The following is a 24,034-nucleotide window of genomic DNA, read 5'->3' as shown; positions in this document are numbered from 1 at the left end:
CCTTCCAAAAAGAGTCAACATAGGCACTGATACAGGCATGACCCCAGCATGGCTGTGCTGGTCTGGGTCTTGCCCAGCACTGCATATTTTTGGACATGGCTTTACTGGACCTGGACTGACCTCTGGGCTCTTGGGGACTCCTTCCACCTTACAGACCCTTGCAAAGAAAAGTATTATTTTAAGGTTATTTACTTACTTTTTAACTGCAACCTCTCCTACTTTTGGTGCCCATGCTGCCAAACCAGTATCAGCTCACTTTAACAGAAAATGACCTGTGGATGGAGTCCTCCTCTTCCCAAGTCCCCTTCCCTTTGCCACCAGCCCCACTTCTCCCCTATCCTGTCTGGTCTGTTCTGGTCTGTCTCTGAATTCCTGTCCTTCCTATCTATCTTTTGGGGATCAGATTTCTCCCTCCTTATCCTTCTTCCTTCTCTGCCTGTCCTATATGATTATTTCAATTTGGATCATGCTACTTCTTTCTTTACCTGCACTTATCTCTGTGTATTTTCTGTGCATGTCATGTTGTTAAAATATGTGTTGAAGCTGGCAAAGAATTGTCATCAGCATTTCACACAGAATATGGCCAGAAGTTAAGACTTTTAAAGCAAAAATAAGTTAAGAATCAAAAACACATGAAAAAAATCTTATCGAAGACATTCAAAAGTCTGGCAAACTATCACATCCTACTAATTAAATCAGGACAGAGTAAACAAAACAAGTACATAATTTTCATGTGTCACAAAATAATGAAATGACACGCATTTGCACAACTCTGCAATGAAAAGCAAGAGATAAATCTGGAAACATCAACATTACCCTGCCAATATGGTAACTTCAAGCAAGGTAACATCATAAAACAAGTCAAATCCAGTTAATGTTGGCACTATCAGCACAGCTACAAATTATACAGTACTGTAATTTCTATTTTGCTTAGTTAAGTTGCCTATATGCTATGGATACGACTTCAAGCTCAAATTTTGAAAGGAAAGCAGCAGGAGCAATTGCTCCAATTTGTGGCATTCTGTATCCATAGAAATGAAACTTTTGACCACCTTCTATCCTTCTATCATATTTAATCTGAAGTGGAAATTTTTTTTTCTTTAAGAAGCAGTTCTCCTTATAAAATGAGGTTTCCATTGTATTACAATAGGCAAAGACCTGCATCCTTGTTAGCGCAGTTTGTATTTGACTACAAGAGAAGATGGATTGTACCCATGACAAATTCTCCTAGTGTGCTCAACTGTTTTTTATGAACTGTTCAAGGCCATAGCTAACAGACCATTTGATATAGCCTCTTTTTTTTCCTAATAAAGAAACACTCCCGCATGTTCTGTGTGAGGAAGCAGATCTCAGGAGGTACATCCTATCTATTTAGCAAAATGTTACTATGATGGAACAGGAGTAACTCCAGGACAGAGAAGCTATAAAAGTGTATCTTTTAACCACTGGTCTTTCCACCAAGGAAACATGCGGATGGCCATGAAGTAGGGCTATAATTTCTACTGAACAAGTGACTCTGGGTAGCAATAACCCTGGGTGGTGCTCCAAACCCTTTTGTTGCACTGCTGTGCAGGTGACTGTCCTTGCACGCAGAAAATGGACAGTACTGATAAATAAAGCAGGGTACATAAGGAGTAAAATGAGCACATCATTTTACAGTTTGACTCGCTTTTGCATGGAAGATATTAAAAGCATGAAGAACTGCATTGTTTCTTTCTGTCAATGAAGGGCGGTAAAAAGAGGATTCCTGATTACCTCTCATATTGGTTCAATTTTATAAAAGAGTTAGGAAGCAATAATCATGAGAAAATAAGAAATAATCTTCCACCAGGTTAATAAAACTAGTGTATGAGACACTTAGAGAGGGACTGTTTGGAGACCATTTGTTTGTATCCATTAATTGCTCTATAAATACATACAATCATCCTAGTACCTACTCTTTTTAAATTAGACAAAACACAATTGATAAGATTGCTATACATGTCTCTAGGATGATCTAAACACACAATACAGCTGGGGTTAAGGCAATGCAGAGATACAGGATTTCTGCACCTGGAGACCTTTCATGTATTTCAATGTGACTTGTAGAGTGAGCAGCTATTAAGAAATGCTACATAAAACTAAACATCATAGGTATAGATTATAATGATAGGTGAAGAAGACATGCTATACATAGACATAAAATTTTCTAACGGTATCAGACGAGTTTTCTAATATTCAGTACAAGTGGCTTTTGGTCTCCCTTCCTTTTGTTTCTTACGAAACTCCACAGATTTTTAAACCATACTATTGCTGGTATTCATTACCTACTTAGACTGAGATAGAATAGAGCAGTCTCTAAAGCCCACATCTATGAAGACGGTCAGAAGTTTAATTCTTACTATGTATTCCCCACACGATTTTGCTTCTTTTTCTTTCTTTCTTTTTTTTTTTTTTTTTTAAAGGGAAAAAAGGCTTTTAAAAAAGATTTAGAGAGCAAACTACTTTCATAAATCTGGGCCTAAAAACCTCTACAGGAAAAAAGAAGTTCCTCAGTGGACTGACTCAAGTCAGATACTGTAATTTCTCAATTTAGGATGTGACGATGGCAATTAACTTCAGGTAAACTACAAAGTAAGAAAATCTTTGACCTAAAGAAGACTTTAAACAACAAGTCTCAAGTCTGGGGTAGAAAACCATGAAATACTAGCAATTCTGAATGTGAGGAATTGGTTTGGTATAACTCATGGGTGACATAGTGAGATTCAGGACCTTCATAAGCACTTAAAACACCTTTAAGCAGTAGAGAAATGTTCACAAATTGCCATGCGGGACCAAAGATGCTATTTGATTTGATTTTTAAAAATAGATATGATAGGGTAAGGATTTTCTGGTTTGAATATTTAATTTGCAATTATAAGAAATAATCAAACATTTAAGCTTATGTATTTTTTATGACACAATATACATATGGAGATTTTTATCTCACTGATGAAGTACAAAGGCAAGAGATAATTTATTCTTCATCTAACTTTACAGCTCATCAGACAGCTGTGCAATTTATCACATGGCTTTTGCTGTACTGCCTGTGTTTTAGTATTCTAACCTCCCCATGCCTTTAACCACTGCCTTTCCTCTCTTTGGCTTCAGCCAGCTTGAGAAAGAAGATTTTCTTGCTCCACATTTTGCAGATAAAGAATTAACAATCACAAAATGGTCTCAAGTCCAGTATCAGAGTGGTAAAGACTCAATTCCTTTACAGTGACAACTTTTAACCATAAAGGTCATAGCCTTAAAGATCAGTATCTCATCCTCTTGCAGTCCTTCATAACACTGAAAAATGGGCAGATATGCACTTCTCAGTGCTCTAAAAAGGATCAGATGCTTGATGTCAAATGAGCTACAGAAGTGGATTATTGCTATTAGGTAATTTTTTACAATTGTTGCACATTTTTCTCTCATCCCATTCTCTGACAATTGAATTTGGCTCATATTAAAGACGAGGATGAAGAGGTGTCTTTTAATATGTAAAGAAGTAATCTCAATGCAACTTTTATAAAATCTAAAACCTGCCTCATCTTCTTATAAAAAAAAGTCAAGTTAAAAACCCTCTGGGTTACAGGAAAAAATTTTAAAAAAGAAAAGCCTGGTTTTGAGTGATTGAATATAGTCATTTTTAACAAGGACCACATGGTCTAACTTTTTACCTGTTAAAGCCTCATGCCTACTTATGGTAACATGCATTAGTCACCATGACAACAATAAATTGGAGCACATATAGATACAACGCTTCTGGCTGAAAAATCAGTGATTTTCTCCCTGTAAGAATTTTAAATGTTCTGTGGACCAGCCAAATCCTCTTTATTTGTGTACATTTTAATTCCTAGAGTGAGAGAAATTTTTTTGAGCTCCTTGTATCTTTGGCTTTTGAAATAATGGAAGCAGGTTCACGGCGTATTTACATTTTAAAAGCTTCTAAAGCTCAGTAGCCAAAACAGTCCCTCTCTGGCAGAAATACTCCTAGGAGGCAGTCATATGGCACAAATTAGGAGAAATCTAGAGTTCCTCTGATATACTCTGCTGACTGACAGGTTGTCGCCCTTACCATGCTGCAGTACAGATCACCAGGTTTGCTCTCACGTGCACAGCACATGTGACTGTCACAGAAGTGATGAAAATTCAGAGTAGCATCAGCATTACCTCTAATTCCCCAAAAGTGCCTCTGCAAACATGGCATGTTCCCCAGCTAGGCAAAGCCTATAGGTTAACACAGAAAGGGCAGCACGACACATTGTGGGGGTGAAACTGTGCAAACCAAGCTGTTTACACAGTTTCTCGCTTTGGAAAAGTGAGCAAATGAAATATGGGGAACAGAAGTCAAATCTCCCTCTGAGCAAGACTGCTGCTAGCAATGCCCCCATCCTGTATGTACACCATACAGCCAACATATGCTAGCCACATGGCACAATACACGAATGCACGCACACATAATCCCAAAAGAGGGAGGACAAGTTACGAACTTTTTTTTGTCATTTTAGTGACATGACACCCGTAGATAACACCATGGCAACAGACTGTACATCCATAGAGTGACAACATAGCCATTTATCACTGTATCTTACATTATGAACCTGATGAATCGATGAGAAAGGATATCCTGCATTCTGGTTGGTCCAGATCTCACAGACCGAAGACTGCTAATATAAACAGAAAACTACATCTCATCTTGTAAATATTAATGCACTGCAACTGCCAAAAGGCAAGAATAATTAAGAAAAGGCTTGCAACAATATTAAAGAAGTAAAACAGCTGTTAAAAGTAATTTTTTATTTATTTGATGACAAAATATTTTTGGACTGGAAGGAAACATAGCTTATTCAGAGACTTTAGAAGAGGTTTCAGATTGTGAGTACAAGAAAACAATTTAGTCAGAAGTGCTGGTGATGTAAAGAGATAAAGTTATGCAGGCATAAACAGAAAATGCAGAGAGCAGAAGAAATATTGGTTACTTTCAGGTTTTGGCAGGGAAGAAGTTTGAAGTTAACATCCCAATTAAGTTTTGAGATCTGAGTCTCTCTCTGTTGGAGACTTTCATAGGGAGAGAGGAGGAGAAAAATCCGGCAATACAGTCAACGAGAAAAATAAGTTTCCTTTGTAGCAATTACCAGAAAAGAACGCATTGCAATTAAGTGAAGCAGTTGCCCACCATCTCCTTCCAACAACAGTTCCTTTGCATACAGAGATACAGATTAGTATTACCTTTGGCACTGACCACGACCCCGCTGTATAAATGAAAGGTTTCAGTCTACCTTCTGCGTTATTGTACAGATAGCCTGTAGTAGCAAACCAAGTAAGCATACTGTAGCATCTCTAGCAAAAGCAACAGAACTAGGCAAGCACAGCATTCACCAGCATCTTTTACATACTTCCTTGTTTGGACACTCATCAAGAAAGCATCTGTGACACCTCAGCAAAAGCTAAGATAACATCTTACAGTAGCCAGGCAACTAAAACAAAGCATCAGCTGTAGTCTCTGCCCACAGTATCTTTGGCAGGCAGCAACAAAAGGCAATAAACACGCATCAAAAATGCAACTGCAGCATCCAGAATAGATAGCAATTAATATATCACTTATTTAACAATAGCAAGAATGTGCATTGCCAGTTCTTGTCAGCAGCAGCAGCAGGATTTTAGCACCGATGCTCAGAACAATCCAAAGAAGTGCAATTCTTTTTAGAAACATGGCTCTTGCTCTTACCTTTTGTAGCCTGAAACCTAGCTGCCTGGGAGGTGACAGACTAGGTTATCACCTTGTTACTGTCAGGGCAGGCTGGCATCCTCTGGACTGACTACTGAGCACTGCCAGACAGGCTGATGGCAGCCTAATCTTGTTAATTGTCCCTTATTTCCTTCATGATCTGAAATGCATGAGCACACATCCCTTCCTACAGCTTCAGTTAATTCTTACACTTTCCCATATCTGGTTAATTTCTTCTCCCTCATCTTGTTTTTGAAGTTATTCGCTTCTTCATGATGTGCAGGGCTCATTTGGATAGCTTTTGACTTTGGTTCACAGTCTTTTACCTCATCCCCTGCAACTTGCTACAAAACAGTCCTCCTCCATGTGACAAACACCTACTCTCTGTGCAAGACCAGTAGCAAACACCACTCCTCTGCTGTGCCATTATTAGAACATTGCACTAGTTGGCACTAATGACCCTTTTTTCTGTATGTCAAGCAAACTGACTTCTGGATGTTCTGATCATGCCCATCGCTGTGATGTCTATGTTTGTTTGCCTGGGGGGGGGGAATTCCTGAATGGGAATCCATGGCAGGAGATTGTGCCTCTGATTTTCAAGAGAAGAATGAAAGAATGCATTTCCATGCCAGGTGCAGCATCCCCAAGCATCTGGTAATCAAGAAAACATATTTGGACACACTTGTTAAGGTCCTGAAAGGAGTAAGGTAAGGCAGCATGATAATGTGTGCTACAGATGTTTTATTTCTCCCCAGTGCTGGCACATGGTTGCTGTGATGCCATCATATTGTACAGCTGGTGCTCGTCATCTTGATATTCTGCAGGCAAAGGTGTATCCTTAAATCCTGCCCCTCCCAAGGACTTGGCTTTAGGGAGTGGTGTGGTGCCTTAGGTAGTGTTCTGGTTTCAGATGGAACAGAGTTATTTTTCTTCCTAGTGGCTGCTGCAGTGCTGTGTTTTGGCTTTAGTCCGAGAACAACGCTGATAACACACTGATGTTTTAGTTGTTGCTAAGTAGCGCTTACTCCAATCAAGGACTTTTCAGTCTCATGCTCTGCCAGTGAGGAGGGGCACAAGAAGCTGGGAAGGAGCACAGCCAAGACACCTGACCCAAACTAGCCAAAGGGGTATTCCATATTACATCACATCATGCTTAATATATAAAATAAGGAGAGCTACTCGGAAGGGCCAGATTGCTGCTTGCGTCAGGCTGGGTATCGGTCAGCGGGTGGTGATTGTATTGTGCATCACTTGGGTTCTCTGAATTTTCATTTCTCTTTTTTTGTTGTTCCCTATTATTATTACCAGTATTGTCATTGTTGGTATTATTTCTATTATCACTATATTTTATTTTATTTCAATTATTAAACTGCTCTTATCTCAAACCCACAGGGTTTACATTCTTCAATTCTCCACCTCATCCCACCTTGGGGGACAGTGGAGGAGGGTGGGTAAGTGGCTGTGTGGTACTGAGTTGTCAGCTGGGTTTAAACTGTGACAGCTGGGAGCCAGTGCCTGTCCCAGCACAGCAGAGGTGTGCAGGGCTCTCCCGGCAGAATGCCAGGGCTGCTGCGCTGATAGCGATGCTGCAACAGCAATCCTACCATGCTGCAGCACCTAAATGTGTAAGTACACTGGATGCATCTATCGGCTGCTTTGGTGCTAACTCAGGAACAGGTTATATGACACTGCAGTAAATGTGTATGAAAGTTTAAGTTGCTTCATTTAAAAAGAGGGCAGGGAATCAATCCTTTCTTACACATGCCAATAGTACCCACACTGCCCCTGCCTCCCCAGCTCATCTTCTCCTAAACACAAACTCAGGGGCTAGCGCACTCCCCCAAAAACTGTGAGGTCTCAATTTGACGGTGTTCTCTGACTGAGGGAATTCACACCTATCTATTTCACCTTCCTCTTTCACAGGTTAAAGCTGCAGAAGACAGGCTGTCTTTAACCCCTTTCATAAATGAAGTCCTAATTCTTATTTTTAATTCTTTTGAGAAGGAAGAGTGGATAAAAGCAGATGTTTGTAGTACTCACCTGTGAGAGACAAATTCTGGTTCCAGGTGTCTGCTCCAAGAATGTGCAAGTGAACTGCCCCCATCACACAGACCTACCTCCAGAATTGAGGATCTAGGCTTAAGCTAAATCATCTTTAAATACAGGTGACTTGATTTATTAAATCAATAATAAATCAAGTGAAGCAGCAGAAAGCAAGAATTTCCTGTGATTGTATGAATGCCCAGTCACAAGGGCAGCAGTGCAAAACTCATTACTCAGTTCTGCACTCATTAATGTTTGAATGACTAAGGTACTGAAATGCAGTACAGACGGAACATTAATTTTATAGAAGGTAATGAATTCAAATTCAGAAACCAACCTTTTCCTTGCACCACTGTAAAAATATTTAGCATTTACTATATACATATTTTATGTCTTCAAAGTGCTGAAATTTTTTAATGAATTATGAAACCCTCAGGAGAAGTACTTAAAGTTGCATACCCGTGTGCTGAAGAGGAAGGAACCAGGGAATGAAAAAGGTTAAGTGAGTATCTGAGGCCAGTAAATAGGCAGTAGGCGGGAGAATGGGGATTAAGCTTCAAACACTCATAATGTTCAGCTCCCAAAACATATGCCCTCAAAGAAAAAGAAAAGAATTCAATCTGTGCCTGCACTTCCACCATAATAAACACAAATACACTTGGGCTCTTGGTATTAAGTGACAAAGAGGTTCTATGAAAAAGAGTTTAACAAAAAGCATTTTCCTAGGTAATATGGTAAAGAGCAGCAAAAAAAAAAAAAAAAAAAGGCATCAGCTATTGCCTGATTAGTATCAAACATGAACTTATTATTCCCAAAAGATAAATGCTTACAAGATCTTGCTATCATGATACCATTTTTGTGATAGCTACAGATGTCCCACGCATAAAGGATTTTGAGGGCTTTAAACTGACAGAGGGTAGATTTAGATTGGACATTAGGAAGAAGTTCTTTACTATGAGGGTGGTGAGGCCCTGGCACAGGTTGCCCAGAGAAGCTGTGGCTGCCCCATCCCTGGCAGCGTTCAAGGCCAGGCTGGACGGGGCTCTAAGCAACCTGGTCTAGTGGAAGGTGTCCCTGCCTGTGTCAAGGGGGTTAGAACCAGATGATGTTTAAGGTCCCTTCCAACCTCAACCATTCTGTGATTTTCCCATCTAGCTACCATCGTACACAACTCTGACGGGCAAGAGGGGCAAAGAAAGGAGGAAAGGGAATGGCCTGCACTGCACAGCTCCTGCCATCTGCCACCCACGATACAGATGGGTGGTTAACAGTGTGAGAAGGAGGGAGGTGAAGCTCCGCATTACCTGCTCTCCACTCATCCATCTCCCTTCCTTCCCACTGTTCTGACATGATCTCCTAGCCGCTTTATGACTCTATTAAAATAATTGTTTAAGGGCATTTATACTTCTGTTTATTTAACTTAACCTGCTTGATTTCAAGAAAACACATTCACATAAGAATATTTCTTACTGTTCTTGCTAACTTCCTTCATGACAGAAGATAACACGGTGTTATTACTTCAGACACCTGTAGTAAAGTCAGTAGCCAATCATGTTACAAAGTGTTTGCACACTTCCATCTGCTTCAAGTCTTTCTAATTACTAATATGTTTACTGGAAAAGCTGTAGAACAGTACATATACAGGTCTTCACGGCTGTGGGCTGTGTTGGAGACAGCTTAGTGCTTCATAAGGTGAATCAGGGAAGACTTGGTTCACAATCTGAAGACAATAACTGTACCGAAAGTGATCACAAATCAGTAAGAGTGGTCACGGAAATTACCTATTTTCTAGGGAGAGGAAAGCAATACCTGGACAACAAATGCAGAAGGAGTAGGAGCTGAGTGGAAGGCAGTCCTGATGTATTCAACACAGCTCAATGAACACATAGGAATATGTGCACGTATGTGCATATATCCATACGTATGTATATCTTTCTGAGAATCATGAAGAAAAAAAGATAATATTGCCTACTGTGTGTTACCCAAGACAGCTTCTATGGGCCAACAGAAATTCAAGATGTTCATAATGAGGTTGTTCAGTATGAATCATCTCAGATCAAATTTCCTTCCTTTGTTAGAAAACTGTCCGACTAAATCAACAGCAGCAAGGAGAAGCACAGCAGGACGTGGACACTGACTATGTGACTCCTGAGGCAGGAGCACACAACATGCCCCATATACAAACTAGCCTGAATCAAAATGCATAAGAAGTTGAAATGCACATTTAGAGAATAATTATCACTGTTCAAGCACATCTGGACTGGAGCAAGCTGAGGAGATCCGAAATGACCTGCTCCATGCCATGGCTTGGAGTGCTCAGGCTCTGTAGGCAGGATCCAAAAGTGAGGGACTTTAAAGAATGGGCTAAGAACTGAAAATGGATTTGATGAACTACAGAAATCAGTCAGATGAAATTCAGCAAGCTAAGGGTATTCCTTGGGAATGTAAGATTAAATACACAAGTAAAATAGCAAATAAATTAGCAGAGCAATTTACGAGGGAGGTGGCGAGAGGACACAAAAAGATCTGGAAGTTTTAGTATACTTCAAATTGAACACAGCAGTCCTGCAAAAGGGATAAGTAAATAAATCACAGGATAATTCAGGCTGCAAGGGAGCTCAGGAAGTTTCCATTCCAACACCAGCTTGAAGCAGGAGCAGCAATTTTGAGATGGGATCAAGTTGCTCAGGGCTTTACCCAGTCAGACCTTGAAAACCTCCAAGAACAGAGACTGGACAGCCCCTGTGATCAACCTGTTCTGCTGCTTGCCTGTCTGTCTGGGGAGGAAGTTTCTCTTGGCATCCAGTCAGTGCCTCTCCTTTTTCAGTTCAGTATGCAAAGATACCTCTTCTCCTGCCAGCCCTGGTCATCCAGCCTCTCCTTAAAGGGCAGCTGATCCAGCCCCCGACCATCTTGGTGGCCCTTTGCTGAACTGCCCTCTCCTAAATAAAAAAACACAGGTATTTAATAAAAGTAGCATATTCTTACACATGGGAAGGAACTTTTCTGCCATATGGGGCAGCTACTAGTGAGGTCTCATATAGGGCGGCATCCAGTACTAGCAACTGCACTGCAAATGGAGGCACACTGAGGGAATTCACGAGGAAGTAACAATAAGCAGAAGCTTAGAAACCACTAGGGCTTGGAGCTGGTTACAGGGCCCCAGTGGTCTGTTCACCCCTGAGCTGGTCTGAGTAGAGACTCTTGGTGACTTCTGCTGCCTTCTCCATCTCTCCTTGGCAAGGTTGCACTCTCTTGCACTTCCACACTGCAGAGCTGGTACACAGGGAGAAGAGGAGCTGCTGAACATAACCACTTGGCTTATTCCCCCACTGCCTCATTCTCTGTGTCTCACCGCCAGGCTGAGCCTTGGGAAATCGCTCATCTCCTGCTGCTGCATCTCCAGCGAGGCACAGGAGGGAAGGAGAGAAATAGCAGCAAACCCTGCTCCCCCTGATGCACATTATCTAACTAGCTAACTGTAATTCCGTCTAGCTCCAGAAATTTGGATCAAATCCCAGAAAAATCACTCTTGGCATGGTGAACAATCTTTAAAGGTGCAACAGCTGAAAGAAACAAATGAAAACCGGATGAATGGGGCTGTCTGTCCCCTTCTCTAGTCGTCACTCCAAATGTTTTAGGACCGTGGGAGAGCAGTTGTGCTGTCTCAATGGCTGCTGCTTCCCTGAATGTTCCCAAAGCTCTTGGGAGAGCTTGTCTTACCAGCATGAATGATCACAGATCTTCCTTTGAAAACAAGATCCTCAGAGACAGAAATTTGAAATCAGTCTTTCTTTTAGAGAAGCAGAAACCAGAAATAACACTTATTAGAATAAGTATATACGTTTTACATTGGTATATTTCTTTCGCTTCTCCTGAAAATACTTTACATAAAGATCCCCAGAAAATCACCAGCTTCCTTGCAGGCAGGCAGTGGTGTGAGCAGTGACACCTCACTCCACGTTAATGCATCCAGCAAGGTTTCGCAAGAAGGTGCATGCCACGGCCAGCACACCCCATGAAGTGAGACAACCGGCCCAGGACCACAGTGAGCCTGCAAAGACTGTCCCCTGCAGCCCACAGCAGGGCAAGAAGCAAAGCCTCATCCCATGCCAGGGTAAGCGCTGTAGGTCCCATGCACCTCCATCTCCTGCTCCACGCAGGGCCATGCTTTGCACATTTTCCTCTGTCAAGAAAAGACTAATATAATGCTTCCCTCTCAACCAGTTGACACCTTCCTTAATGCAATGGCCATCTTCTCTGATAGGCAGTCAGTTCTCATTTGATTTTGTTCCAGGAATGAGGAGCTGGGCTCCCGCTGGGGAGGATGGACTGAGGGTCTTCCCAGTGGCTTGCTAAGGCTATGGCTGATCTGCCCAGCTCCTGCAGGGGCAGCTTTACAGCTGCAGCTCTGGTCACATGTCCTCTGCTGAGCAGCCAAGCCTCTTCTGATGGACATCACCCCTTCTGCTGGTGCTGCCAGCTACAAGTGCAGTCCAGCCTTTTAGCCTTGCGTAGAGAATACAAACTTCTGGACAAATACCACCAATAAAGATAATGACACTTTGGTCCCTGAATATTAGGTATGGTACCTACATTTTAGCCACCCACGTCCCCACACCACCAAAAAATTTGGCTTATTCAGAAGAGCAGTCCAAACTCTAAGTACAACTTCTTTCCAGCAGCTCAAAAATGTAAATGTTAGATATTAAAATTCAGCTTTCATACAATCTTTCCAATGTAGAGCTTCTTGTTCACAAGACTGAGTGTGAAAAACAGTAAATTAATAAAGAACAGCTGTCCCCATCTTGAAGGAACATCTGTCCCCTTCTTGGTGTAGTATTTATGGCTTCAGTTTGGATCATTAATACCAAATATAGAAGCAGCTCCCTTAATTCCATATGCTGAAGCAGCATGGAGGTATGATTAACATCACAAAACTTTATTTCTAAATGCTAGCTTCTGTAACATTCTAAAAAAAAAAAAAAAAAAAAAAAAAAAAAAAAAAAAAAAAAAAACCAAAAAAAAAAAAAAAAAAAAACACCACCCAAAATGTATGTTTCTGTTCAAGCAGAAATTACTTAAGATTTTTCACAGTTTCGGTATCAGTTTACTTGTCCATTAAATACACAATATCCAAGGGATTTACAGATGAAAGTTTGCTGAAATTTACAGTTCAAGATACAGCCCTCTATGGCATTAATATCTACATGAATTAAAAAGACAGCTGTCAGTAACATCTATACTATGCAATAGATTGAGTTACATACCTTTCTTTTGATGTTAAATTAAAGGTGTTCATAGTTCAGTCATCTTTCCATATTAAAAATAAAATGCACATAAAAATACAAACCTTAGAGGATTTTGTCTGGATTTTGCACACTTGTCTTTAAAAGGGCTGCCTATTCATCCTTACAATAGAACTGCTTTATGCTTATAAAAAATGGAAGTAAGAAACCTTAGAAAACTATCTAAACAACCGTATTTCTGTATTTATTGCTTCTTAAATCTACTAGTAAAGAATTTTGCTATTTCGACACTAATTTCAACCATTGATAAAACTTGTTCTTCATTGCTTCTTAGATAATCTCATTTTACACACCAATATTCTCCGGGTCAAATTTTCCTTCATTCACTGTAATCTTTAAATCCTTCCAAAGCAGACAAGGAGACCAAAAAAAAAAAAAAAAAAAAAAAAAATCCAAATAGGAAATAAGCAAATAAAAAAAAGTCATACTGTGGTTAAAAGTTAAAACCACTAAAGGTGGGTCTTCTGAGACAAGAGGTTTGGTTTTGGCTACTTCAAACTTTTCGTGACATTTCAGCCAGCCTGCAATACCCCTGTACCTCAATTTTCTTAGCTGTAAAATGGGAAACATGATTATAAATCATATAGCCCCACACTGCACTGGAAATATGAATGCATTAGTATCCATGAAGTATTTGGAAGATATTGATGAATTGAAAGTGTTACTTCAGAAAGCATAAAAATTATTTCAATGTTTTTAATAAACCAACCTTTCTAATTCTGTCTCTTGTTTTTATCACACATTTCTTCTACTGTAGATAAAGATCTCTATCCTTCACCTCTGGTACTAACCCCGTTTAAACTACTGTCTCCTGCACAGCAATCCTAATCCTGCAATGAATAATTATCTTACAAAATAATGTTACAAGGCAGAATCCAAACAATCAGGATAGTTTTACTTCAGATTTACTACCCAGTCATTAAAATGACCTTACATTTAAGTTATCTGGTATTGCAGGGAAAAAAACAACCTACCAACCAACAACCAAAAACCAGTAGTGAGAGCCCTCAGACCAAGGGACCAAAGAACCCAGAAAAACTTTCAAAATTAAATCTGGGTTCAGCATCTCTGGGAAAAAACTCCTCTTGCCAGCCTTTGTGAATAACTTCTCCAGCTCTCTGACATTTTAGAGGATCTCTTCCTTTCGTCACAGCGCACTGGAGTGCTCCCCATATGGGCCATGACTAGGTTTATCTTACCAGACAGCTTACTCTGACTCATTACCAGTTTTTTCTCCTACAGGCAGGCACAGCCTGGAGCTTTCCCCAGAGCCCTAAATAGGCGCCTGCCCTATGCCTCCTGGCATTGGCAACAACAGACCTCTTCCATCTTGGGTGCACTAAAGGTTCAGCCCTGTGGGAAGAGCATGTGTCAGCACCAGGGTGATGGCTAATCCAGCTCTGCTCCTGCACTGGCCGGTGTGGGTAGAGGCGTTCCCGGCATCTCTGCCCGCCAGCCACAGGGAGGATGCTTCTGTCCCTCACTCCTGACACAGGCCAGGGTGCAGTGCTCAGAATACCACAGCAAGAAGTCTTACGGACCATAGTGGCTACAAGAACCTTATGTCACTGGCTGGGGCAATAAACAGCAACAGCCTCAGGGCTGGCAGTCTGGAATATGCTTGCTGGTAGTACCCAGAAGTTTCCCTACTGCCTGGAGAATTAAAAATCCTAAAGACCTGACATTTTAATTTTATATTAATGTATTTTAATGAACTTATCTATGCTTCCTTTTAACCTCCAAAGCTCTTCCCCACAAATACATTTCCCCCCACCTTCCATGATTTCAGGGGTGAATGAAGAGCCCAATACCTTCAGTGGGACTCCTATTGATTTGGGCTTCAAAGTCCTCATTCCTTGCCTATATGATTTCAGTTCTATTTTAAAGGTTTAGGTAAGCTTAAGAGTAACCTCACCTATTTTAAACTACGCTAATTTGATCATATTATTCTACAGTTTAGAGGCTCAGAATTCAACATTGACAGTCAAAGATGACTCAGACTGCTCAATCCTTTCTGGATTTCTCTTTTCTCTTTTGGAAAACAAACCCTCTTACAACCTTCTTTATTACCTTTTTGGCAGTTGCGATTTATCCAACCAGACGACAGAGACTTTCAAAGTTGTATGACCAACTGGAGAATTGGATGACCAAACCTGTTCCAGTGGGGAATCTAAATTGGTTAGACACATTGTTTACATTAGGACTTTCCCCTCTTAGGTCGCAGTCAGTCTGCCAGTGAATGAAGGTACATGCTGGCCTTGAGACAAAACCACCCACATTAAGTAAATTTAAGTCAGTGCTTCCTCCAGCAAACAAAGTGTTGTATTACTTACAAGCATATTTGATTATGGTTAAGAGAATTGTTTAAACCCATTTAGCAGATCAGAGAAAAACAGATTTAAAACTGATGTGCTCATTGTAACAAACACTACTTGGTATCTGCTGCAAAGATCAACACGCTTGATGACTTCCATGTAAAAAGTTTAGTGAAAACACAGGCCATAGTAAAGACAGAAACATCAGATCTCACCATTTTCTCAAAGTATCTTCAGATTTTAGATTTTAAATTGAAGCTAAAAGTAGTATTATCCTAACATTTCTGAAACAAAATCAAGTTCATGAAAGCAATACTATGAATAAATTCTCAATACTGTGTTTGCCTCTCTCTTCAAGGCTGTAACAATACCCATCAATATCATCATCAAGAACACACCTAAAACCCTTTGAGAAAATCACAGCATCAAAAGTATCTTTATGCACATCTGTCTACTATAGCATCCAGTAAACATGCAGATTCATACAGCGGCATGCAAACAGCCTAGCAAAGAAATGGTTAAGACAAAGAATAACCTCAAAGCAATTCCAGTAATCCCTCTAGATCATTCTGTTTGTGAGAAGTATTCTACTAGAAAGCTGGACTAGTATCTGCTCAGAAGTTACGGTTGATCTGACATAAGTCAAAGGAACCTGCAAACTGCAAGGAGGTAGTTGCTAGATAAAAATCCCATGGAGATGAAGGCTCGTGATAACAATCAGTTGGCTCTCCTTTATTTTCCAGAAACAATTATTTTACCTTTAATTTCAAAGGGGCTTTGGGGGAAAAGATTGAAGGAAATAGAGTTCATTTTACCAAAGCACATATTGCAAAAAATAAATTTAAAAATCTATTTTTGGCCTAGAATGGTTGAAGAAATCCCTGATTAGCCTCTTAATGGGGTGAGTCCAGTTTAGTGAGAATGATCACCAGAGGGAGTCATTGACTTACCCATTAAAGTCAAAGGGAATTTTACATATACCAGAAGTGTAGAATATAGGGGCAGAGCTGAGAAAGCCTCCAAACAGATTGGAGTTCAGGGACTAACACAAAACACCATTTTATGGATTTCTTCTGAATCAATTTTCCCCTTTGGAGTCCCAAAGGATGACTGCTATATTCCACTGTGAAAGTTAGAAAGAAGGCACTGAAGTCATTCATTCAGTGGATACACACTCCCACAAAAAAACCAAACCAAACCAAACATCAAAATCCCAGCACTTAACTGATTTTAAAGTGTTTTGGAGTGGTGCAAGTACTAACTGCTCAGTTTTCTCTTCGGGTATGCAACACATTATAGTCCCTCTAGAAAAGCAATTTTTAAAAGCACAAAGAAAATCTCCAAGTGCCATACATGAGAGTGTATCATACCTCTTGGGAATATCAGGACTTCCAACAGGAAAATAAAAGAGTGAAAAGGAGACAGGAAGAATTCAATGTTAGTAACTAACAGAGGAGGTAAGAATAGGGATTTGTGAACCAAATGACAAAATGAATTAAGTAGATGAACCAGTCTACTCAGTCATAAGCAAGTGTGTGTTTCACGCTCAAACACCTAAATTTCATGACCTTCAAAGAAATACTTTCATGCTAAGAACCGGACTTTTCCTTGCTGGACTTTTCATGTTCTTGCCACAAAACCCCAGCAGACTTCAGTTTGAAAACAAGCTCATTCACTAGGCAACTTTCCCCTTGATTTTGTACAATAAGATTATTCAGCAGAAAATTAGGAGATTAAGAAAAGGCAAGGAAATAACCACACCCAACCAAATGCAATTTCAGCTCCTGAGAAATAACCTCTGAACAAATGGAATTCAATTTGTTTCTGTGTTCCCAGGTAGCAGCAGCACCTTGTTTTGCTTGTTTATTTAATTACTTCTTCTTGTTCATGCAATTAGCTGACAGACTGTAGCCTTTTGTTCATTATAACACACTTATTTGCACAGTATTTTCCATTTTGAGGCTGAATTTTTGATAGAGGCTCTATTTTGGGCTGTGGCAGGCAGAGAACCATCGGGAAGCCTCTCAGGGCAGCATGCAGCAACCTGCTCCTTCGTGGAGTGAGTCGCTCCAGGAACTGCACTGGCTGCCCATCTGCTTCTGATGGCAAAACAAAGCCTAATTTCTAACATGCACTGCAAAGCACAGCTTGGCTTAAGACCTGTCTGTCTTTCATAACATGCACCACCAAAAAACAGCTGAGTTCATCATAAAGCATTTTTGGCAACAGGCTGTCCAAGCTTAAGTTCACCGCCACTTAGAATGGTTCAAAACATCACTCTTGCCAGCGTATGCTTGACTTAAAATTAACAGTACTCCTACTCTGTTAGGGTAAAAAAAATACAGAGGAAGGCTTTCTTTTATGAACAGTTTGATTTAACATCCAGTTAAGTCTAGCGCTTGTAATGCTGAACTAAATTGTTGCACGGTTAAATCTTTTTTTAAACACTCAAGATACACCCCGAGATCACAAAGTTTAGTAGAATGCTGACCCTCTCCATTAATAAATGCAACAATCACCATCCCCCAAGTCCTCTGAGTTTCTGTCAGTGAACTGATGTCAGCTTATTTTTACTTAGGTTGCTCAGAAATTGAGGAATCTGCACCTTCTTACAGAAATGAGAGGCAGTCAGTGCTCGTGGGAGTCTGCATGCTTTGGTACACTAAAGGCACCTTCATCTCAGCCTCCAACTAAACACCCCCAAAACTCTACCTCTTGGGAGAAACTGCACACCAACTTACGCTATTTGAAATATACAGAACTGGAACAGGCAGCTTGGAAAAATTGTTAATCTTTGTAGTTTACAATTCAGCCTTCATTTATGACGCACAGCTATGGTTAGGTTTAGTCGTAAGCAACTGCAGCAAGGCGCAGCCTTTTAGTGGCATCGTTTTAACCCTACCTGTGCCATCTGCCTCTCCAGCTTTGACCGGGGAATATCATCAAAATAGTTTTCATTTCTTCTTCTCCTTGCATCGCCCTGCATGATAATGTGGGGAACGTCCAGGGAGCCACCAGTAGTGAAAGTGCTTTGGCTAAGTGATGGAGACAACTGAGGAGGAGTGTGGTTACCGCTGGGTTCCTGGGCAGAGAGAAGAAAAATGCAGTGTAAGAAGAACAGCATACTGCTGACTTCAAACCACACATCTGAAAGTGTATTTGAATTATTCTTACTAAAAATATTAAGGAACAATTCCTGAAATAGAGGTTACTATGGACAGACTTGAGAGATTTGCTACCTAATGTGCAGAGCCCATGTGGAAGGAAAAATAATTCCCTATTTACATCAACTAGTGGCAAATTCCCTCTCTAAAGCCTCCCTGTGTAACACGTACTCCCTTCTATGACTGCTAGACAGATAAAACAGTGAGTTACTTTTTGTCAAGGCCCAAATAAAGCCTTGATTTAGTACTAGCTATTTGTAAGATGAAATACATTCTCACCACTTTTCAGCAGCCACTCTGAGCGGTATAAGTGATTTGAAAGTGATTTGAACTCTAGCAACATCTCTGGCTGGAAAAAAGCAATGCATGAATGTTACAAAATAGAGACACTTTGTCTGCAGTTTTTACAGGTCTTGCAGAACATTTGTTTAACTTGAAGTACTGGGTATCAGAAACAAGCTAAATAACAACTCCTAGAATGCATGAAAGCAGCAGAGTACAAATATTTTACAAGGCTTTTCTTGTAATCTGTGCTGAACTATGACCTTCTATCAGTCAGTGTGCAAATACCACAGAGAAATGATACATGAACTCTATCTAATAAACAGCTAAATATGTCCTCTTGATCATACCTTTTATGAGCATCTGCCACCACTCCCCTCACAGCCAGCCACCGTATGTATGTTTGGAAACACCCATTCTCATGCACATCACACCACTTCTTCAAACACCAATTACAAACATTGGTGCCCAGCTCCACTGTTCAACACTGTCTTGGAGATTGCAATCAGCAGGAGCAGAGCCATAGTGAACTGGCCAGCCAGTCTACATGCATGCCACCCCAGTGCAGACTGTAAAACACTGTCATAGCAACTGCATAGGGAAACGTGGTCTTCTCTCATAGAATCATTGAATGATTAGGTTTGGAAAGGACCTTGAGATCATCTGGTTCCAATCCCACTGAGTTCAATTTATCCGAAACTAGATTTCTCTCTAAGTTCTTTGGAGGCAGAATGCACCCAGGAGTGTGTTTGTAAAGTGCAGAACTTGTCTAAATTGTCTACTGCTGTAAGACTGTATTTCAGTACTGAACAACAGGAAAGGATCTGAAGATACTACAGGACGAAAAGTGCGTTCCAGTGTGCATGGAGGGTATAAAAACCTGCCTTTAAAGAAAGAATTTAAATGGATATTTCATACATAATTACCTTGGAGCAAACCTAATCGTGAAAAGCATCAAGGTACTTTATTCCATACTGTTACGAAACAAGATCTGGTGTAAGAAGCGAGAGCTGTGATGTCTTCCAAATAGAAAGGGAAGTTGCAGTTCTCTGTATGTGTTCAAGTGATAGTAACATCTGATGTTAATATCTGAAGTGTAGGAGTCTACGTGACATTATTCCTTGCAATCACAGCAATGGATTAGAATTTATCATGTTGGTTGACTAAAATCAGGGACATCTAGTTGTTTAGCAACTTTCAATTAACTGTTGTGGGGTTTTTTTGTTGTGTTGTTTGTTTGTTTTGTTTTTTTTAATTTCTAAATTCTCTAGCTTTTGTATGATCTGAGACAAGCACTTGACATTTCCTAGGGCAAAGAAAGGAGTGTTTTCCTCTTAGGAACAGTCTTTTTCCCTCCTTCACAAAAATCCACCTACATGTGGCCCAGTTAAAAGCTTCTGAAAAGCTGTCATCTGCACATGCTCAGCAGGTTTGGTGAGGCACAGTGTCTAAAACCTACCGTCCACGGGCCTGACTAGATAGTGCACCTGCCTCTGCCCTGAAAATAACCCACTATGAGTAGACTGACAGAGCCACCAATGCATCAAAGTGACAAATGACCATGCAATGGACATACAGGTTCCAGCTCTCACCGAGCTTTTCATATTTTATCAAACTGCATATAAAGAGGAAATTCACTCAGAGATCTACATTGGAAGATTGCTGGCAAGGCAATACAGACAAGAATTACAAAGTCAAGAAATAAAAGAATTACAGTGCCTCTGCATTATGGAACAGTATGTAATTTTATGATTTTATGCTATTTTCTCAAAGTCGTCCTTCACAGCACAGATGGATCCTCAACTGTGCAGCATGTTGTCATATACTCAGCACTGTGTTATCATTAGTTATCGTGTAGTCAGTATTTTATTCTCACCTCATTTCATGGCCCCAAGCCCCTTCCCTAAACTCTATTCAAATCCTGCTCCAAAGATAGGATGACTAATATCGTCATTTTCATGATACTCATAGTGCTTTACAAATGTCAATCAATTTATTTTCACCGCACCCTCTGACTTCTGGCATTTCTAATTACCACTTTCGTGTGGGGGACCTGAGATACACAGACAAAGGTTAAAAAATATCAGTCACTTTGGATGCCCAATTACAATATCTATTGCCTGATTTTCCAAGTGCTAGTATTCAAAACTCTGTTTTTATCGATCTAATTTGCAGCACTGTGTGCTCAGCACTTGTATAAATCAGACTCTAGACTCCAGTCAAGTATGTGGAATGTCAGTAATGTACAATTAGTGACTCTTTATGAGGCAATTACCTAAATAACTTACTGAGTGTTATCCAGGGGCTTTGTAGCAAAAGCAGGTGTAAATCTGTATTTTCACAGGTACAGATATTCCTTTTATCATGAGTCTCTCTCCTATTCTTCCCTCATTCTACTTCCTCACTCCTTAACAGATCTATGGACCAGGAATGGATGCCTGCGCAGGTGCTATCATGGCCTCAGTAACATCCTACTGTTAGTCACCAGGTATTCATATCACATTTCCACGGTGTTGTGAATGCATGGATACACACCCTGAAGGATGCCTGATCACATATTTCACTATCAAAATCTGCTTCATTCTCACCTCTCAGTCCTGCTAGTCATGTAAAGCTGGAACTACATAGGTCAGGGCTGGAAGGAAGCTTAAGAAATCCTTCCCCAGGCTGCAAGATTGTATAGGTAATGTGTATAGGTTTCTAACTTTGAGTATATGACTTTGAAAAAAAAATATTTTATTTAGTATACAGTTATTGTGGGACTAACGTATTTTGTGGATATTTATAATCTTTGTTGCTTTTCCTCAATATTTAATCATTTTTTTCTTTAGAATATTTCAAAGAGTTGAAAAAGATGAAGTGTCAGCCATGCTTTAGGTTGATCTTGGGACCTTAAAAGTAGACTTTTTAAACAACAAACAATCTTTTTCTACTGATCTAGAGCAACTGCTCTAATGGAAGGTGGAACGGCAGGGGAATTGGACCCAGATGATCTTTAAGCTCCCTTTCAGCCTGAACCGTTCTATGATTCCATATAAATCAATCTTCTATTTGAAGCAGCAGGCAGTTTACTTAAACCCATTTTCAAGCTAAAAACTATTGCAAACTACAGATTAAATACTATGTCCTTGTTTTGTGTGAAATGGCAAAGTAGCAGTTGATGGGAAAGAAAACCTTAAACCAAACCCATGTCCTCCTCTTTAGGATTCTCTGTAAAGATTCCAATACCATGAGGTGATGAATGACATTTAGCGCTTGCCCGCCTCAGTAGCTCTAGCAGTGGAGCAGCAGACTACTTTCAATCATTTTGACTACAGATGGAGGAAATTCAGTTTCCTTTTCACTATTAACTGATAATATACAGTGCTAACCAATAATAACACAAGCCATGGAAACTTTCCCACCTGCTGAAGAGGAACTAATTCCCCAGTCCAAAGCACTGCAAGTACTAAGCAAACACATGCACTTTCCAAATGATTCCTCTTTCCTGGGAGTGTTTTAACACTTGCCATGCATTAGGAATCATTCACATAATACATAAAAAGTAAAATACAAGAAAAACATCCACACTTGTGCAAAGAGCTTGAGAGCAGAATGTTACAGATTTCTGAGACCTTTTTCGAAATGGCACTAGGAATAGGTTGAATTTGGGGCAGGGGATCTGAAACATCTCTATGTGACATCTCAGAATAAGCAGGGTGAAAACAATCTGGTCACAGAAATTATAAGTGTATGTAAAAATAAGCCCTCATTCTGTCTTTCTCTATTTATCTCTACACCAGGAAATATTACTTGGGAGCACGGACACTCTGACATTTTGAAATTTAGTCCCAAATGAGATTCCAGTCAGAAATGCCAGCCTCATGAAAATAATCAGATCCAATGAAATGCAAAAGGTGTGACCTAAATTATCAAAATAAAAAGTGATGATATGAACTCCCTTGGAGAGAACACAGGGTCATCAGACCACAACTCGGTAAGGGTAACAGACAGCAAGGAGGCAAAGGCATTGGACTGGAGAAACCCAGTGAATGTGGTATAACAAGAGGAGATTAAACCTGGTCAAGTATGGAAAATTGCAGGCACATTGCAACAAGGTTTCTAAAAGAGGGAATACAAATGAAAATTAAAACCAACATGAAACTTTATACACAGAAACATCTTAATGACATCCGTATCTCAGCAATTTCAAGAGGCTCTCCTTAAAGAAAGCATAAACGATATGTCTGAAAAGTAAGTGTAAGCATTTGAAAACGTGGAAGGAAAATGGTAACTCTCCTCCTGCAATATTGATCAGGTGGGCTGGGATTTCTGGGGGCAAATGTAGACATGCAGCTTGTACACACCTGGTCCTGAGCTAGTTTCTTAAGCAAAGAAGGTAAGTTGGTACTTCTAATTTCATCCAAAGGTAGACATCTAAACCAGGTCAGATGAATCACACTGTAAAAATGTCAATTTATCTCCACTGGCTATATGGCGAAGCGCAACTGAGCAGGTCAGCCTAAGGTGTCTACACTGTAAGCTTCTGCAGTGAGGTGAGTTGAACATTGCTCGAAGCAGCTGTTGTTTTCACGTGACTGTTGTGAAATGCTTGCTGACTTTTTGAGAAACGCAAACAAATTTTCACGGGGACTCACCCTGAGGGTTATTGACCGAGGTGGTTTCTGAGGAGGATCTTCGTGAAGCCTGTCTCCCAAAGATGCCAGAACACGCTTCCGGTGGCCAATCAAGCTAATTTTTAAGACCTGAAATATTAACAAAAACACCTTGTTAAAAAGAACACATTGCAATCATTAAATGAAGACCCAGAGTGAAGCCATTTTCTTCTTAACCCTTTTAACAAGTTAGTCCACTACACAGCTTAAGCAGACAGAGAGCAGTGCAAGGCAAACAATCAGCAGAGAAAATGAGAAGCAAGATCAGAAGAAAAACCCTGCAGAATGAAGGAAGAAACCAAAGCAGGTATAGATGAGGAAAACTGGGAAAAAAAACCAAAACAAAAAACAATTAATAAGGAGGAAAAGAAAATGAAACAGGAAGAGAAGGTAGCAGAGAGGGAGCAAAAACAAGGGGAAGGGAGAAAGAGACTGAAGAAGGAAATGCAGAGGTGCAGGCAAACAGTGAATCATGAGGATTAAGGGGATTCACAGGACAGATGAGGGAGTGCATAACAGCCAGCAAATG

At 40.2% G+C, this 24,034-nt stretch overlaps 1 protein-coding gene across 3 annotated transcripts in view; it reads right to left on the bottom strand.

The window, feature by feature from the left end:
- ANKS1B (ankyrin repeat and sterile alpha motif domain containing 1B) overlaps positions 1 to 23,589 on the bottom strand; it is a 50,908-nt gene extending 27,319 nt beyond the window's left edge. The window contains exons 1-3 of one of the 3 annotated variants that reach the window (XM_010023432.1): positions 23,488 to 23,589; positions 18,307 to 18,486; positions 4,602 to 4,676 (exon numbers count right to left, since the gene is read on the bottom strand). In XM_010023432.1, the coding sequence (XP_010021734.1) occupies positions 4,602 to 4,676; positions 18,307 to 18,390 (159 nt within the window). In that variant the 5' untranslated portion in view covers positions 18,391 to 18,486; positions 23,488 to 23,589. The remainder of the gene's footprint in view (positions 1 to 4,601; positions 4,677 to 18,306; positions 18,487 to 23,487) is intronic. The other 2 variants (XM_010023425.1, XM_010023439.1) reach the window with 2 other exon arrangements.
- Between the last annotated feature and the right edge of the window lie 445 nt (positions 23,590 to 24,034).

The sequence above is a fragment of the Nestor notabilis genome, unplaced genomic scaffold, assembly GCF_000696875.1.
Source record: "Nestor notabilis isolate BGI_N333 unplaced genomic scaffold, ASM69687v1 scaffold16620, whole genome shotgun sequence".
Taxonomy (NCBI): domain Eukaryota; kingdom Metazoa; phylum Chordata; class Aves; order Psittaciformes; family Psittacidae; genus Nestor; species Nestor notabilis.
This window is presented reverse-complemented; position numbering and strand designations above follow the sequence as displayed.